At 50.1% G+C, this 17,887-nt stretch overlaps 1 protein-coding gene across 3 annotated transcripts in view; it reads right to left on the bottom strand.

The window, feature by feature from the left end:
* Positions 1-11,455: 11,455 nt before the first annotated feature.
* The window catches only part of DHX35 (DEAH-box helicase 35), a 70,330-nt gene continuing 63,898 nt past the window's right edge, over positions 11,456-17,887 (bottom strand). For 2 of the 3 annotated variants that reach the window (XM_033433725.2, XM_004272847.3), the window contains 2 exons: positions 16,617-16,728; positions 11,456-12,660 (listed from right to left, as the gene is read on the bottom strand). In XM_033433725.2, the coding sequence (XP_033289616.1) occupies positions 12,616-12,660; positions 16,617-16,728 (157 nt within the window). In that variant the 3' untranslated portion in view covers positions 11,456-12,615. The other variant, XM_033433723.2, reaches the window with a different exon arrangement.

The raw sequence follows: 17,887 nt of genomic DNA on the forward strand, positions 1-17,887 counted from the left end.
CTCTCAATTAAAGATTTTTTTTTTACTCTCAGTGTAGTGTGCCAGCGACTACATGAAATGTGATATCACAAACCTTGAAGGCAGAAGCAGGTATGAAAACCCAGCTGTTTTCTATTAAGCCTGACATTATAGAGATTTGCAAAAATGTAAAACAATGCCATCACTTCCTTCTCCCTAAAATGTTTGTGTTGGAAAATATAGTTATTTTTCATAAAATATTTATGTTAATATGTAATGTTTATTATGGTGATTTTAAATAAATAATGAACAAATATTATTACAACTTCTCAGTTTAACTCCTCGAACGGTAAACAGTGACAGATACAGCCCACATTAACAAAAGCTCTGAGATCCTCAATAATTTGTAAGAGTGTAAAGAGTTCTTGAGGCCAGAAAGTTTGAGAACTGCTGATACAAGATGCCAGCACAGCACCTGGTCACTGCAGTATTATTATGATTATGACTGAGTAATTATCATTGGGGGTAAATATCAAGGGGTGATTTCCCCCCCCTGAACTGGGGGTTCTCAGGGGTATGGGATGGGGAGAGGGGTTTGCTGGAGACTTTGATTAGGGATTTAGTCTCTGTAGCCAAATGGCAAACGTGGGTGCCCTCTTCTGGCTCCGAGAGCTCTCCATCCTCACCTGGCACTCACTGTCAACTTGGGGTGCTCGGCCCTACTGCCACGGGAAGGGAACACCTGGCTGACCTGTGACCAGGCACCTGGTGCTGCCTGCACCACGTGCTGTAGCCGTGCTCAGAGGGTTGAAGTTGGTGCCAACAGGGCAGAGGAGGGTAATAATAATAGCTCCTCCTTGCTTAGCATCCAGGTGTGTCAGACACTGTCGTAAGCATTTTAGAAAATTTAAGTCATTTGATCCCTGCAACAATCTTATGCGGTTGTTTTAAAATGTGCCTGGGATTTTGTTGTAATCAGGTATGCTAGCTTGACAGACAAGGAGGCAACGTCTTAAAAGAAGAGTTTACTAATCACAGTTTCCAAGAGGAGGGGGCATGTCCCACCATGCAGGGCCACATGGAAGCAGAGGAGGGAGGGGAAAGCATGGGCCAGAGCCTTTATTGTGGTTTGCACAGGAAGGAATGGGCGAGACAAGGTAAGTAGTTCAGGGTTGGCTGGCTTGAATAACTTAGTGGGGTCCAGGCTACAGGGGCTGTCACTAGCTGTCTGATGCCTGTACCTGGCCCTGGGGTGATGGAGGGCAGGGAGAATATCAGCTTGGTGTGTAAGATAAAGGAGATGATTGGGGTGTGGGCTCTGGATTGATGTACTTGCAGGTGAAAAGTGTGCTCCGGCTAGCTGTTTACTAGGAATTACCTAGACCTGGGAGAGGCTGTCCCTCCGTGGGCTGCAAGATGCCAAAGCATCATAAGACACACACACACAAAAGCATGAATAATACAGAGATGTACTATTATTATCTTCTTTTTAAAGCAAGGGGCTAAGTGTCCTGCCCAAGACCCACAGCTGGGAGGTGGTGACAGCAGGTCTTGAACACTTGAACTGTGGCTCAAAGGCCAGCACTGCTCACTGGCTGGTCTCCAACAGACCGGGACCTGGACTGGGCTGGAGCCAGGCCCCAAGAGCCCTTGGCTGTGGCCATGGCCTCAACCTCCTGGCCCTGGCACAGATGGGCACCGTTCTGTGGTCAGGCTGTAGATCTGAGCACCATGCCCTTGGGCAATGCCCCCTGGTGGGTGCTATTCCTCCTGTACTTGGGCTACTACACAGGCACTTTGACCAGGCTGCAGGAAGGATGGCCACAATGAACAAAAATGCAGACAAGGGGTGCCCTGGGATGCTTTGCACATCCCACTGGCCCCTCAGATTTACTACTGCCCACCTGCTCCCCATACCACGTCCCCAGGTCTGCAAGGACCCTGACGGTGGGGCAGGGGACTCTGACGGTGGCCACCTCCCAGAGGCGGGCCTTACACCCTTCCTCTGCCTGCCCCAACTCCGACTCTGAAGGATCCTGGCAGGCCCCGTCAATAATTAGAACTCCATAAAGGTTAGCTGGTACTATTTGATTTCTGTTGTTGTTTGTAGCATCATGAACTGTAAACTGGGGAGTCATGTCTTGACTACCGGGAGGTGGTCAAGATTCAAGGACCTGCGCAGGGCAAGTCCAGCTCTGAGCAGAGTGGGCAGAACAGGGGACTCAGTCGTGGGCGGTGCCGGGGGTGCTCCTTCCTTTCCGAGGCGCTCAGGCCGGGACCAGGGCAGCGGGAAGCGGGCCCGGTGGGCAGGTGGCCAGAGTGGGCCGGGCAAGGACAGGGGTCTGCCCCGCTCTGGGCACTCCCCCGCCTCAGGACCCAGAACAGGACTGGGGAGTCCCGGCCGCGGAAACGCGGGGCGCCAGCGCCCCCTGCCGGCGACAGCGTGCAGCACCGGCCCGAGCGTCCCGCCGCCTCCGCCTGCGCTGGGGGCGCGCGAGGTGCCCTAGGCTCCGCAACCGGGGCCGGGACTCGGGGCGGGCACTAGCCTCGCCCTGAGCAGGGACCGTGGCTCTGCAGGCTGGCCCACCGCCGAGAGCACGGGCAAGCCCCGGGGGGTGGGGACGCAGCGCGATATGCATCCGCCTTGGCCAAGGCCCCTGGCCCTTGAGCCTCAATTCTTCCTTGCAAGGAACAAAGGAGCGAGGGATTATCTTCCCCCAAGGCAGTGTCCTTGCAACCTTGTCCTTGACGGTGTCCCTGCCTTCCCTCCTGTCCAGTCCCGACCCTGCCGATCCCCTACTCCACGTGCGTGACACTTTCTGCAATTCCAAATCTCAGTATGCCATTCCTCCACTTAAGACCCTTCAGACGGAATGGTTGTCACATAAAACCTTGCTTTCCTGTTAGAATAAACACGGGTCAAACAGACCCAATTTGGCAGAAAATGGAGCTGACCAGCTCAGGGCCACCAACCCCTTAGGAATCACGGGGGCTGGAGGCCCCCAGAGCTTCAGGCTGCTTGGCCAGAAGGCGACCCATTCTCCCAAGGAAATAGCCTTACCAAGGTGGGTTCCATTTCCAGACCAGGCTTCAGAAGCCCATTTAGCCCGTCGTGGCCTGGACCTAATATGGAAGACTGTCTTGTTCTGGGGGCTGCATAAGCATCACCCCATAACTTGGTGGCACAAAACTACCACTTTATTATGCCCACAGGTTCTGTGGGTTGGGAATCCGGACAGGGCACAGTGGGGATGTCTTGTCTCTGCTATCTGGGGCCTCCTTCACAGTCCTTCACACTGCCCTGCCCCTCCATGTTTGCTCTGCCAGGGTGAGGGAAGCAAGGTACCAAAACACATCCCTTTCCCCTCCGCCCACCGGAAGGCTGGGACCGCCAGGTCTGGGGAGTCACTGCCTCCATGTGGCCAGCAGAGGGCAGCACAGCCCCACTCTGCAGCGACAGACGCTGAGCAGATTGACAGGACCAACCTCGGGATGGAACTGAGGGCCACACTGAGGACCCTCCACATCTCTGGCTAAGGATGGGGTGCAGCCTGAATGTGCAATCATCTTCCAGCATGTGAGCTCCAGGGAGCAGAGACTTGGATGTGTGCACTGCCATATCTCCCAGGGCCCCATCTGAAGAAGACGATCAATACCTGTTAGAATGTAGGGGTGAGTGGAGTGAGTGTGCGTGCAGGTCTGGATGGGTCTGTCCCTGATGCCACCACTCACCTGAAGGGTCCAGCAGCCCCACACAGCTCTTGCTCACACTGGCTCCCCCCTGGGAAGACCCAGGGTCCCGAGCCCCAAGGTCAGGGAGGCTCCACTCCAGGCCTCTGTGGACGCCCCACACACCCACATCCCTCCCCTCTGCTCAGACTGGCCACCTCTGCCCATCTGGGCAGCCCTCATCACTGCATCCCCTCCTTTCCTGGGGTGTCTTTGCACCTCTCTTATTTAATGAAATGAGGCCTCCTTGACGAGGGTGTGGGAACCTGCAGATCATGGCAGACTGGGGAGGCTAGGATAGGTATGCAGGGAGGGGGCAGCTGAAAGCCTTCTGGGACAGAGTCTCCCTGAGAAGAGCAGAGGCCCCAGGTCGCTGAGCAGCTCCTGGCCCCTTTCTAGAGCCCCACGATGGCGCTCACCCCAGCAGCACCACACACTTGACTGACTGATGTTCTAACTTATTATCCTCATTGGACAGATAAGGAAACTGGGATGAAGACGGAAACTGTATCTTACCAAGGGTCACAGAGTTGTCTGATTGTGAGACTGGAGTCTTCTCCAGACACAAATGAGTATATTTTGAATTATTCCATTTGTATGAAATTCTAGAAAAGGCAAAGCTAATTGATAGTGGCAGAAAGCAGACTAGCGATGCTTGAGGCCAGGGGGGTGGGGGTGGGGAATTACCTAGAAAAGATCAGGGGGGAAGTCTTTGGAAAGAAGTGTTTATACTTGCTTTGGGTGGTCATCTGGGGTTTGTATATTTGTCAAACTATCCAAATAAAATGAGTGCCTTTATTATATGTAAATTATACTTCAGTAAAAGTTCTTCGCTTTTTGTTTTTTGGGTTTTTAAAAAATTTTTTAACTTATTTTTTTATTGAAGTATAGTTGATTTACAATGTGTTAATTTCTGCTGTACAGCAAAGTGACTCAGTTATACAAATACATATTCTTTTTAATATGCTTTTCCATTATGGTTTATCCCAGGATATTGAATATATAGTTCCCCGTGCTATACAGTAGGACCTTGTTGTTTATCCCTTCTATATGTAATAGTTGTTTATTCTATATGTAATAGTTTGCATCTACAAACTCCCAATCCATCCCTCCCCACCCCTCCTCCCCCTTGGCAACCACAAGTCTGTTCTCTGTGTCTGTGAGTCTGTTTCTGTTTCATAGGTAGGTTCATTTGTGCCATATTTTAGATTCCACACATAAGTGATATCACACGGTATTTGACTTTCTCTGTCTGACTTACGTCACCTAGAATGTAATCCTTAGTTGCGTCCACGTCACTGCACATGGTGTTGTTTCGTTCTTTTCTGTGGCTGAGTTGTTTTCTGTTTTTAATCCGGGTCTTCTGACTCAGCTTTCAGTCCACTTGCCCCCCACCACTCAGGAGACATCCAGTCGTGCTATCACAGGTGTGTCGTCGTGGCCTGCAAGAGTTATTCATGGGTGTCAGAATGCCATCTGGGCACAAACCAGGGGAGCAGTCAGCAGAGAGTCAGGATGAAAGCAGGACCCTCTCATCCTAATTCTGGCTGGAACAGACTAATCAACTGGCAAAGATCAAATGTCAACATTTTACACCATCTGTGTCCCCTCAGAACTGGGATAGGCATTGTCATAGTTCAGGATGGCTGACCTTGGTTTGTAAAGCTGGGAACAGGAAACCTGCCCTGTTTCCTTGGCAGATGGGTTTCCATGACCCGACCCTCCCCCCTTGCCCCCAATTCCCCACCCCGTGCCTCCACCCACCTTCCCCCTCCACCCACCCCTGCCCTGTCGCCACCGGGACAGGTAACTGTTCCAGAATCTCAGTAATTGGGGTGAGTAACGGTTCTTCCTTCTGAGTCTGCAGCCCAAGTCAGGAACACCCAGGATGATTGATAACATCCTTTCTCCAAGCAATGAAAAGTTTAGAGTAAGACTTACATTTAATAAGTTCCCTGGTGGCCTCTTCGAATTTGCATGTTGCCTCCTTAACCTGGCCCAGATTTCTCCCCCTACAAGGCAATTCTTAGAAAACCAGGCATTAAACTGCTCATTAAACTGGTTCTAAATGTCCAGCAAGCCAATAAAAAGGAGAGAGGGAGCCCCACCTCGGGGCAGCAAACACAGCTGAAGCTCATAAGCTCCTCAGATGATCAAAGATCATCAAAGGGTTTTCAAAGCTTGGCGTATCCTGTTACTTTGGCCTCCAGGCTAACTCGGGCAAGAAGGCTCCAGGAGCACAGTGCCAAGAGCTGAAATGGAGGATAACAGTCCCTGTGGGCTGAGGGCATCAATTCCATCTTAAGGATGCTGATCAAAAGGAAGGACTCACAAGGATATAATCTGTCCTGGAAATATGGCTAAGCTTTGCCCAGATACATCCCATGAGCTACCATCCACTCTGGCGTCTGTCTATTCATAAATTTGGGGAGGGTTTTTCCAGTGAATTCATTTGCCTCTCCTGAGAGGGACCACAGGGGCTGCATGCCTCTCCTTCCTTGGTGGTCATCCAAGGCCCACTGCTGTGGCAGGTTTTCAGATGGCCAGTGAAAACGAACTCCACAGTGGGGGTATGTAGAGTTTTCGTTAAAAGGGTGTCACAACGAGAACAACAGCTGAGCAGGAAATCGCTGTGATGGAGAATGCAAGCATTAAGGCAGGTCATGGTGGTCCCTGGAGCATCACATCCAGGATAGAAGAGGTTCCAGCACAGATCTGAGCTGGAAGGCCAGCAGCAGGCCCACTGAGGTCGACACTGGTAAGGGTGGCCAACCCTGCATACCCACCATCTGCCTGGGCCCTTGAAGAAGAAAGGATACATGTCAGGACTTCCCTGGTGGTGCAGTGGTTAAGAATCCACCTGCCAATGCAGGGGACATGGGTTCGAGCCCTGGTCTGGGAAGATCCCACATGCCGCAGAGAAACTAAGCCCGTGTGCCACAACAACTGAGCCTGCGCTCTAGAGCCCACGAGCCACAACTACTGAGCCGGCATGCCGCTACTGAAGCCCACACGCCTAGAGCCCATGATCCGCAACGAGAAGCCACTGCAATGAGAAGCCCGTGCACCACAACAAAGAGCAGCCCCCCTCACCACAACTAGAGAAAGCCCGCGTGGAGCAACGAAGACCCAACATAGCCATAAATAAATGAAAGAAAAGGAAAGAAAGAAAGGAAGAAAGAAAGGAAAGAAAGAGAAAGAAAGAAAGAGAAAGGAAGGAAGGGACGGAGGGAGGGAGGGAGGGAGGAAGGAAGGAAGGGATGGATACATGGCCTAAAACCCAGGTCTCTTGCAGATGAACACATGAGGTGACTTCTTCCATCCTATCTTGCTTCATTTTGCTTTTCATTTTCTTTTGTCCCCATTCCTCACTCCCATCCTCCCCTCACCCCCCCAAAGGCAACCCTTCTAATGTGCCTCTTTTTGTTTGTACAGGTTTTTGCAAACGCTGTATTGTTTGTGTGCATGTATTTTCAGCATCTGTACGTGGTACTACAGCATCTGTTTCTTACTTTTCTCACTCAGCTGCTTTGAAGGTCTGTGCTATATGCTGTCTGTGGCTTGAAACCGCCCCGTATACTCCAAGACTCCATGCTGTCATCCACCGAGTTTTCCCGCACATTCTCCTGGCGATGGGCATTCCTCCACCCCACCCCACCCCTGTCATCTCCACCGCTACCACCCTCCCACCACAACTGCCCTGGGCGGGCCTGCTTACACACGTCTCCTCGTGGACCCAGGTGAGGATTCTGTTGGGAACATTTACCCAGACATGGGATTTCTGGATTGGGCGACAGGCACACACTTCATCTGATGAGTTGTGCCAGATGGTTCTCCATCGGTCCTCAAATCCCTGCCAACACCTGGCATTACCCACCTTTGCAAGTTTTGCTAAACTGATGGGTGCGAAGTGATACTGGATTGTTGCTTTAGTTTTGTGTTTCTCTGACGATTAATTTGAACAGCTTTTCATAGGCTTGGTAGACTTTGGGGTCTGCTTCTATAAATTGTTCATTCCCTTTTGCCCATTTTTTCCTGTTGGGCTGTCTTTTTCTTATTGTATATTCCTTGTACATTCTTGACAGTGAATCTTTTGCTGGTTTCAACCATTGCAAACATCCTCTCTCCCACTCTCACACCTACTGTTAGGCCTTTTGCCAACCACAGACACAAATTAAGCAAACTAAGATATAAAGGAAGAAAGTAACTGAAGTAAAATGAAATGGGAAGTAAATTGTTAAGGTGAGTTTAAAACTGATAAGTTAAAATGAAAAAAATGAAAATAGTTGAAGATAATATTTATAGAACAAAAACAAAAAAGTGAATGAGATTTTTTTAACCTAGAAGTACAAAATAAAACTGAGAAACAAATAAGTAGAGTGTAAAGAAGACCAAGAAGTTAAAATAAATGTGAAGGTAAAAATGCTTTTTAAAACAGTATAAACATGAAGCAAATCACATACATCTATATTCTTTTTTAAACTTCATGGCAAAAAGGGAAATAATGAGGAAGCCAGAGAAATAAAGGTTAAAGGGACAAAGCATACACACACATGAAAACAAAAAACAAAGAGCTAAGAGTAAACAGTGTCAGGGCAGGTACTAAGAAAAGCCGACTGTACTTCAGAACTGAAAACAAAGCAAGTGGAAATGGAGAGAAAAAGGCTCAGAGGAACCAACTGAAGGCATACCGGTAATTCCTTACCAGCCAAGTCCTGCCCCTGGGGGCCCAGGGGGCCAGGTGCAGTGGGCCGGAAGCAGGGTCCTGGGCTGCCTTTGGATCATGTAATGGTTCTCCCCATCAGTCTGGGGCCAGGGAAAATCCTGGCCAGGACCTTTGTATTCAAAGCCACGGCCTAGACCGTGGTCCATGGACAAGCCGTGGGCAGCAGCCCATGCTGGGCCTTTGCCTGGCCATGGAGATTCCGGGGCATCCTCCCCAGCGAGCCCCTCACCACCACACCAACTGCTTCGTGAATCTCCCCGCCTCTCTGGCTCACTCCCTGCCTTCAGCTGAGCCCATAGGTGAGGCTGAGGCCACACATGCCATAGGGCCAGGGAAAATGATGCCCTGGAATCTCTTCGGCAGGCAAGAAGACAGCCTGTTTGAACAAGTTCAATACCCCAAGAACGCAGAAGGCGACACCCCTGTGATTCACCAGAGGTGCCAGGACATCCCCCTGGCTCGCCAGACAGAGCAGTGGCCGTGAGGATCCAGGGACAAGCCCTTCCAGGACACCTCCACCCAGACTAGCTACTCGCCCCGAAGTGGCCGGCTTGAGCGTGAAATGATTTGATTGGCTATTTCCAGTTCCAACGACAGGAAAAAAACAGATTAAACAGATAGGAAATCCAGAGTTCCATCATCCTGTTTCAGCACAAGTTGGAAGGCTGAGGAAACGTCCAGGTGATTCACTGCAGAGTGGGAAGTATCTGATCTTATGTAAAGGTGAAGTAAGGGATCTGCGGGCTGGTGCTGCTGCCTTGAATCCTTCCAATTATGTAAAGACAGGCAGTCCTCCTACTGCTCCAGAAGTTCACTTGCGATTCAGTTGCTTGGCAAGGCAGCCCATTTCCCCAGAGCTATGATGCTTGGTGCTGATGCTGCCAGCAGGCCCGCACAGTCCACTTAGCCCACAATGCAGCGGTTCCTGGACTTGGGGATTTCATCAACCAGTTTTTATTTGGAATTGGTTTTTAATTGGGAGACTGATGTAAATTGTTGATGTTTTATTTTTCCAAGGAAAACATCTTTTTAAACTATCATCTAATATCACCATCATTTTCTAAAAGAAAGAACATTTTCTAAAAGAAAGAACATTTTGGCACACACACACAAAAACTAAAGGATGGGACGATCTTTTATATAGAAAAACTTTAAGCTTTACGAAATGCTTATTATTACATTTGTCACTTGGAGAGGGCAGTCGGGAAAACTCATCGTGGGCCGACATTGGTGCCCACCATCACAACCTGCCTGGAGTTGAATTCCAACCCCACTGATCAGAGCTTTAGGGGAACAGGCCAGTGGTCTTGGGGTGGATCCTGGTATAGGTTAGGGTACCACCTGTATAAAAACTGTCACTCAGGTCTGATGCTCCTCCTGACTGCCCAGCTGGTGGCTCACTTCCCTCCCTGGGTTGATGTCCTCATGACATCTGTCTCCTTTATCAGTGGTTCCCAATCCACCATATGACTAGAATCATCTGGACTGGAGCTTTTCCAGCTGCATACTCCCAGGTCCCATAGTCAGAGATCTGGTTCAGTAGCTCCAGGATGGCGTCTCTCGGTCATCCGAATTTAGGCACCTCAGACCTGTGCCGCACCACTCAACCCCACGAAATGAGTGACCAGAAGCCGTCAGCACTGCGTCCTGAAAAACAGAGCTGGGAACACGGACAGAAGGCAAGGGAACCCAGACTGAATGGAAGCACGTGGGCCACCAAGGGAAAACAGCGCTGGTCGCAGGCTGTGCTGATGCCAGCGCGTGGAGCTGGGGGACGGGGGGACTCTCCACGTTCATGGCCAAAGTGAAAGGCTCAACGGGGAGGTGACAGACAGGGCAGCAGGACGTGAGCACGATCTGTATGTTCACAAGGAAAGGGTCTTGTGGGGAAGCTTCTTTTGGATGCTGCCTGGCTTCTAACTACCGCCGTGGCCTCTGCAATCTCTCAACGCTGTCATCCTCGACCCCTGCCTCCGTGCTGGTCCCCTCACCCAGTCACTCGTCATCCCTGTGCCATGCACGCAGCCCAGGTGCTCAGCCAGCATCTGACGACTGTACTGAGCTGGGCAGGAGCACGGGCTGGACCAGGGCTTCCTGTGGCGGCTCCATCCAGCCCTCAGGGAGACCGGCTGCGAGAGAGAGCCAGCGGAGTGTGAACAAGCACAGAGAGCGCCCATCCGCGCCTCCAGGATGCCACTCCCCTCCACGCCTCACCCGAGCAGCTGGCTTCAGGAGGACACTGCAGTACTGTGGAAATTTCACTAACAATATCTGAAAACCCATGTGGGGCTCGAGGGGACTCATTCTTGTCGAGTGACTTGGGGACAAAGTCTTGTGAGCTTGCTAGGCCATCGGGCCCTGCTGGCCTCTCTCAGCCAGGCGGGGTCATGGCTCTCTGATGAGGTCACGTGGTCCTGCAGATACGCGTAAAGAAGGCCCCAGGCCAAGGCCATGATTTCGTGGTTGCAAGCCTCTGACGGTGATGGTTCCTCTCCACACACAAGGCTGCGACGTGAAACAGGGTACAAAGCTCAGAGGCGTGCCCTGGTGTGGGTACAGGGGCACAGATGTGCTTGGGCTCAGGGATGCACAGGCAGAGGCGGCCAGTGACGCCGTGCTGGCTCCGGGCTGCACCCAGGACTGTCGTATTTGATCTCCTGTTTTGATCTGTGGTCTCACCCTCCGGAGGATGTGGATTCTGCACCTTTTCCTCCTTCCACCCCAACAGAAGCTCTTTAGGATCAGCCCTGGTCCTAAATTCAGACTTTATAAAAGTATTTCTGACCTTTCTCCACAAGGATCCCAATCGGAAACTGGGAGGAATTGGCACTTCCTGGGGACTTCATCTAAACAACATCCCATGTTTGCTCTAACAAGCTCTGGAAGGCATTTGGTCACATGATCTTGCTTTATGGGGCTTCCTGTGGCCATGTGACCCCCCAAAGCTGCTGTGTGCCAAGCATCTGGTTTCTTAGCTAATGTCAAGTCCTCACTGGGAAGAATTAATTGGACCATCTTAAAATACAGACCACGAGAACCATGCATGGGAGGGAATACATTTACTTTAAGTATAAAGGTTCACTATTATTAACAAGTTATCACTATTATTTACATGTTTATAAAACAGAAATAAAAATGACATACACATTTGGTGCCAAAAGTGGCTCATCCAAACTAACATCAGTACAAAAATAAACTTTCGAGCTACGTGTTTTTAAAAGAAATGTCATTGAAACAGTAAGGGGAAAACAATCTGTATCGGTCATGGGTTGAAATGCAAACATCATCACAGCAAAGCAGCCCGGGGGACAATGACACCAGTGCCTGCTGGAAGAGCCCTTGCCCCCGTCTGGCATTCTCGCAAGAACCCAAGGAAACAAAAGGCAAACGTACAAGTTATGTTCCTGAGCTACAGAAGCTTAGAGCCTCTAAACTGTTGTGAATTTCGGCTACAGAGGATCCGGGATGGGGTTTGAGCTGATGAGCCTTCACTGATGGCATCAGGACATGGCACCGTGCATGGAGGGGAAGCTTAAGCCCGCTTGTGAAGCAGAGAAGCCTGTGTTCACAAAGCACAGCACGCACGGGTCCTCTCTGTCCATCGCCGAGCCTCGCAGGTCTCCTGACCGCTGACAAACAGTGACGCGGGCAGAGGGAGAACCCCTGTGCCTACCAGACACGCCCCTGGGTGATTCTGACAGAAATCCACCATGTTTCCAGGGTCTCAGGCCTTCACAGATACACGCTTGTTCACACCTGGCCGCGGACCTCAGTGGTCAACGGAGTCGGGACCCCAGCAGGGAAAGCAAAGCCAGCCCAGCAAACCCTCTGCCCACCTCCACGTGGTGCTTCAGCCTGCGGCAGCCTGTTTTCCTCATTCCCCACAAAGCTGGGCCAGGACTGCATGCCTGGTGGCAGTGGCACGCTGGGCCAGGGAGGGTGCTGGGTGAGCAAAAAGCGCAGGCCTTCCAGCCCCCGAGAGGCAGGATGCCCTCCCAGGCACAAACTCCTCTGGGATCCCAGCGAGGAATGCAGATGCTGAGGGGTGGGAAGGGGCTGTGAACGGGCTGCAGCCCACTTAAGAGCCGATGAAGGGTCCACAGGAGCCGACACCAGCTCCCCAACCCTGGGGCGGTGTGGGGGGGGCAGCAGAGTGGAGGAGGGGGCACCAAGCAGCCCCTGCAGCGGCAGCCCAGCTCTGCTCACTGGTCCTGGACCTTGGCCCTCTTGGCTTTTAGGGACAGGTGCTACAAGAGAAGAGAAAACGTCATCGCTGGGGTCAGTCAGACAAAGAAAGCAGACTTCAACATGGTTCCCACGGAAGTGACCAATTCAAAGCTTCCATCTGGCCCACGCCTTCTCAGTAAATGCCCTGCCCCTCAGGCAATAGAGGAAAAAAGCCCAAGCGACCAACAAAGGAAACGGGCCTTCAGTAAGCCACACAGCCTGAGGTCAGGCCACCCTGGCTCAACCTGGGCCCCCGGGGCTCTGCGGGCAGCTGTCAGTGAGACGCGTCTCTCCCTCCACCCCAGGCCCCCCCGGCCAGCACTGCAGCCCAATATCCGTGCTGCTCTGGGACCTGTGCTCGGGCCACAGATCACCTCGCGTTTCCTAGAATTTCTTGAGAATGGTCACGGGAAGGTCTTCTCCCCTTAGCAACAAAGAGGTCAGCCAACTAAAGTCAGGTACCTGAGCTCGAGGCCCTACTCTCATCGAGCCCTGCGCAAGAGTGGGGAAGACACACAGGAAAAGGACACTTCCTGGTGACACGTTTTTCTTTTAGAAATGTCACTCTCTACCAGTATAAATAACCCAGGAAGCATAACATTATAATCATGAGCATCAGATAATAGGACTGGGGGAGACAAGCATTCTTTACACTCTAAAAGTAAAGCCAAAAGTGCTAGAAATCCTAAAATATGCATTTGAGGCAGGGAGTATAAACGGAAGATTTCAATAAAGGTCCTCTGTTCACCAACTGAGGTATCCCTGATAACCCCTTAATAATCATAAACCAACAACCAGGAGATATCCCAGATGTGCTGCCCTAACGTGCAGCAGGATCGTCACACGAGGAATCCCCAACCCGCCGACTGCCAGCAGAGCAGGCCCGCCAACCCCAGCACACTCGCACTCCGTGCCCAAACCCCATTTCTCAGTGCACCTACAATGGCCTCAAGACAGCCATCCCCCTCGCTGACAGAGAACTGCAGGCCCTGAAAGAATGCAGGTGCACAAGAAGATGAAGCACCCCACCAAGCACGACAGGATGGGTGGCCAAGTGAACAGGACACAGGGGTAAACGAGCTGCAAGAAGCCACACTTTCTAACCACTGATGCCCAAGAAAGGACCAGTGTGGATTCTTGCAAAGGCCCTGGTGAAGAGGGATTTCCCTAGATTCCAAAGGTACCTCAGAATCAGGAGAAAAAATTTAAGGTCTTGAAAGGCAAATCTCTGAAAAGGTCGCCCTGTCCTTCCCCTCTCCAGCTGTGGATCTTCCTGAATTTCTCCAAATTCCCTCCTCTGTGCACTTCACCTGACGTGACCCCTCCCACTAATGGTAGACACCCACAGCCTTAGCTTGGGAATGGGGGGTGAGGTCATCATGCCTGTGGGACCATTTCTGGTGCTCATTTCTGAGGAGAATGTTGAGTATAAACAAAGCTGACTCTGGACCATTTCAGGCCTCTTTACAGGGTGAGGGCAACACTCTGAAAAACACTGGTAATGGAAAGTCACCAAAGATGCCAGGAACAGAGCCCGGGAGGATCTGTGGGCTGTGCATGGTTGCGAGGTGCTACACTATGCTCAACAAAGGACCATCCACCATACGTGGGCGGCCACTGGCGAGCAGCAGGGCTCTGGGAGAAACCAATCCATTTTGGACAAGTTAATAACAGAAGTGCCTTTGGACTGTTTAGTTAGGGAGGGACCAAGTTTCTTGGGGTGTGGGAAGGGTTAGGGCCCTCGCCTGTAAAATGAGGTTGTCGACCTAGGTGATTTCTGAGGTCCCGGCCTCTCTAAAAATACTCTGATCACAGGCAGTCATCAGAGTGGAGCGGAGGAGCTGAAAAACAGGCATTTGGAGAAAAAAGACAAGGTTGGCATTGTCATTTTCTCCAAAATTCTGAGGCAATCTGCTCTTTAACTTTGTGTTTGAGCGAGAGAAACTGTCATTTTGACTCTGCTTCTAGGTTAATTCTGTTCTCCAAGAGTCTGAGGCCACTTCAGAGTCACCCTTCTCTAAGGGCCCGATTCCTGCTACTCTAACTAGCACCCTCACGGTGCACCCTTCTCCTTAGTCTCTCGTCTGCATTTCCAATGGCTGCTCTTGGACTTGTGAAGTCTGCTGCTTTCCACCTGAGTGGTTTGCAGGAAAAACATTTTCTTTCACTTCAGGTTTCTTCTTATCAGCCCAGTACAGCAGAGACAACACACCGTGTTATTCTCAGTCCCTGCAGTTGATCTCATTTCTAGCTGAAATATCTGGATGAGGATACGTGAAGAACGATGCAGGTTTTGGAAGGTTTTTCTGTCATATTGTTTAAGATTTAAATATCGTAAGATTTTAAAAGGACAATTTCCCTTAACATTGCTGGAGGGAGAGGGATGTGAAGATCCTTCCATTTATAGGATCACAACTCAAATGTTTTGAAGAGCTGAGCAAGTGAAATAAACAAGTGAGGCAGGACCTGGAGAGAGTCACTCACCCACTGCAGGCAGCCAGCCATTCCTCAGCCCCTGCTCATTGCTGCCAGGCAGTAACTCAGGCTCAGAAACTCAGCAAATTTAACATTTCCTTCAAGAGAATCTTGAAATCCATATTTAATGTGAAATCTGCCAATTTTAAAATATACCAATCAAGCCAAATTTTGGTTTGAAAACACGGTCGTCTGGCTACAGCCTTGATGAAGTAACAGGTTTTGGTTTCCCTTCTGTGGTAAACAATGGTGAAACTGGACAAAATATCTGAAGCAATCATTTTCAGGCACTGGGTAACAGCACAGGGCTGTAATCCTTGAGAGAGAGGAAACACTCGAGGTGAGCTTTATAGTCATCCCAGGTCTCTGCATGGCCCTCCAAACCTTGTCATAGGGAAGTGAACCCTAAATAGAGAACAGTGTAGCTGGGCAGAGGGAACACAGATCAGAGTTCAGAGCTGCTGAGCTAGCTGGAATCTGCAGGACAGGGCATCAGAAAGGAGGAGTTCCAGAACCCTACACAGAGCTACCACCCTTAAGTCTTTGGCTGAAAGCTAAGCTGCACGTGTGAAGGCCAAGGTTCCATAAGGCTGGCAGAGACTAGTTACTGGGGAGTTGTGACCTGATACGGAGATTTGGAGGTTTGTACAGTGCTGGAGACACTGGAGCTCTGACCAGCCAGAGTGCAAAGGCCTCAATGAACATCCTAGGCATTCAGGCTGAGGCATCAAAAAGCCCATGTCTTAGGAGTAGGGCTACTCAGACCTGCCTGAAAAAGACTAAAATCAGGCCTTGGTGGAATTAAACTGATCTGCCAGTACTGTCTACTAGGAAAAAACTCAATATTCTATAAAAACAACAAAACCAACTTTTCACAACAAAGCACCTATAATGTCCAGCATACAACAAATTACTAGACAAGAGAAGCAGGAAAATGTGACCCCTAACGAGGTAGAAAAACAGTCTAAAAGCAAAATAGATCAGAGATGACAAAGATGCTGAATTAATGCGCATGTCTGCCGTGGAAGAAGAGCATATACTATATACACAGCGATGCCGGCACTCAGCATCTCCCACCATGTGTTTAAACCGCCTTGGGTTTAAGCTTGCACATGTGTTTACCATCCTGGCGAGGCGATCCTCATCAGAAAATATTTGTGCTGCTTCCTGTGAACACAGTCCAGTGTGACAGAACTTCTTTGGAAATGGTTTAGAAGAGCAGAGGGAGAGAAAAAGAGCTGAAGATACATTCTCTTTTTTCATCGTGTAAGTTAGAGGGATTTATGTTTAAATGCACTTCACCACGAGCAATGGTACGGTGCTTTCACCCAGAACGGTCTGGGACCATGCATGGTAATGGCCTTTCACCCTATGTACCATTGTGGGGTGGGGGGACGGGACAGCAAGTTTAGGACATTAAACTGGAAAATAAATGTGTATTTAAAAATACAAAGAGGCAGGTAACAGGTGGTTCTGGGGGACAGGCTCGGTTCATTCCTACCGTTCCTTGTTGATAAAAGTGAGGAGCCAGCTCCAATAACCAAGCAGATTCAATGGCGGTCACATCTCTCATGTAATACTTGGAGGTCTGGATAACTTCATTGTAGATAACCCTGAAACAAGAAGAAAACATGAGCTAATTTCCTGTATCTTATGATGAGAGTCAGAAGCACAACAATTAGAGATGGCGAGTTTTCTCCCCTGACCTTTAACGCGTTTCTATCTATTCTGTGCGCCAGGCACCACATTAAACAAATGCATTCATGCTGCTCACTTAAGCCTCATGACCTGAGTGGTGGGTACCAGTGTGTCCATTTTACAGAGGAGACTCCAAGTCCTACGTGATTTCCAGGACATCTCAGTTATCAGCACAGGACCCTCTGGATCCTTATGCTTTTATTTACAGAACTCTGAACAGAGCCTAATGTATTAGAAAATGCAGAAATAGAAGCAAAGACTCACTGATTCTGAAAGGAGCTGGGAATTAACTGTAAAGAGACACAAGGGAACTTTCTAGAGAGATGAAAGTATTCTATGTCTTACTAGGAGTATGGGTTACGTGGGCAACACAATTGTCAATACTCTTCCAATCTATATAAATTATACTTCTATTAAAAAAGGTTTGCCTGAGGCTGAGGTAACAGACACCAAAGAGCCAAGAAGGTAATTTAAATCCCCAGATTTCAGGAGTGCATATATTAATATAGATATCAGTTTCCAGGGACTCCCCTGGCGGTCCAGTAGTTAAAGACTCCGCACTTCCACTGCAGGGGGCATGGGTTCAATCCCTGGTCGGGGAACTAAGATCCTGCATGCCACACCGTATGGCCAAAAAAAAAAAGATATCAGTTTCCAGAGCAAGTATTATCTCCTCCCTGAAGCAGCCAGCCCTGACTCTCTGGCACATGAAGTACCAACCTCAGCCACCTATCAAATACACCCCTCTATCAAAGCCTTTCTCCCCAGGTACTGGAAACCACCTGTGTCTGTCAGGCTGTGGGCTGGGAACTGAACTGCTCTCTGCACAACTGTGCCCAGCGCAAGGACAGAGCACCTAGTCCGTGGGTGAACATGAATGTTTGCTGAGTGGATGAGTGAGCAGAGGAATAAGACCACTGGCTTAAAGGGATCCTTGATAGAGCAGAAATTCTATAGCCGATCATGGTAGAACGAAGTCAGCAAACGTGTACTGGGCGCCTGTACTCCAGGCGCTGGGGACCCAGAGACGAACCAAGAACTAGGCCTTGCCTTCAACACGCTTACGAGGCAGAG

Source organism: Orcinus orca, chromosome 16 (assembly GCF_937001465.1).
Source record: "Orcinus orca chromosome 16, mOrcOrc1.1, whole genome shotgun sequence".
Taxonomy (NCBI): domain Eukaryota; kingdom Metazoa; phylum Chordata; class Mammalia; order Artiodactyla; family Delphinidae; genus Orcinus; species Orcinus orca.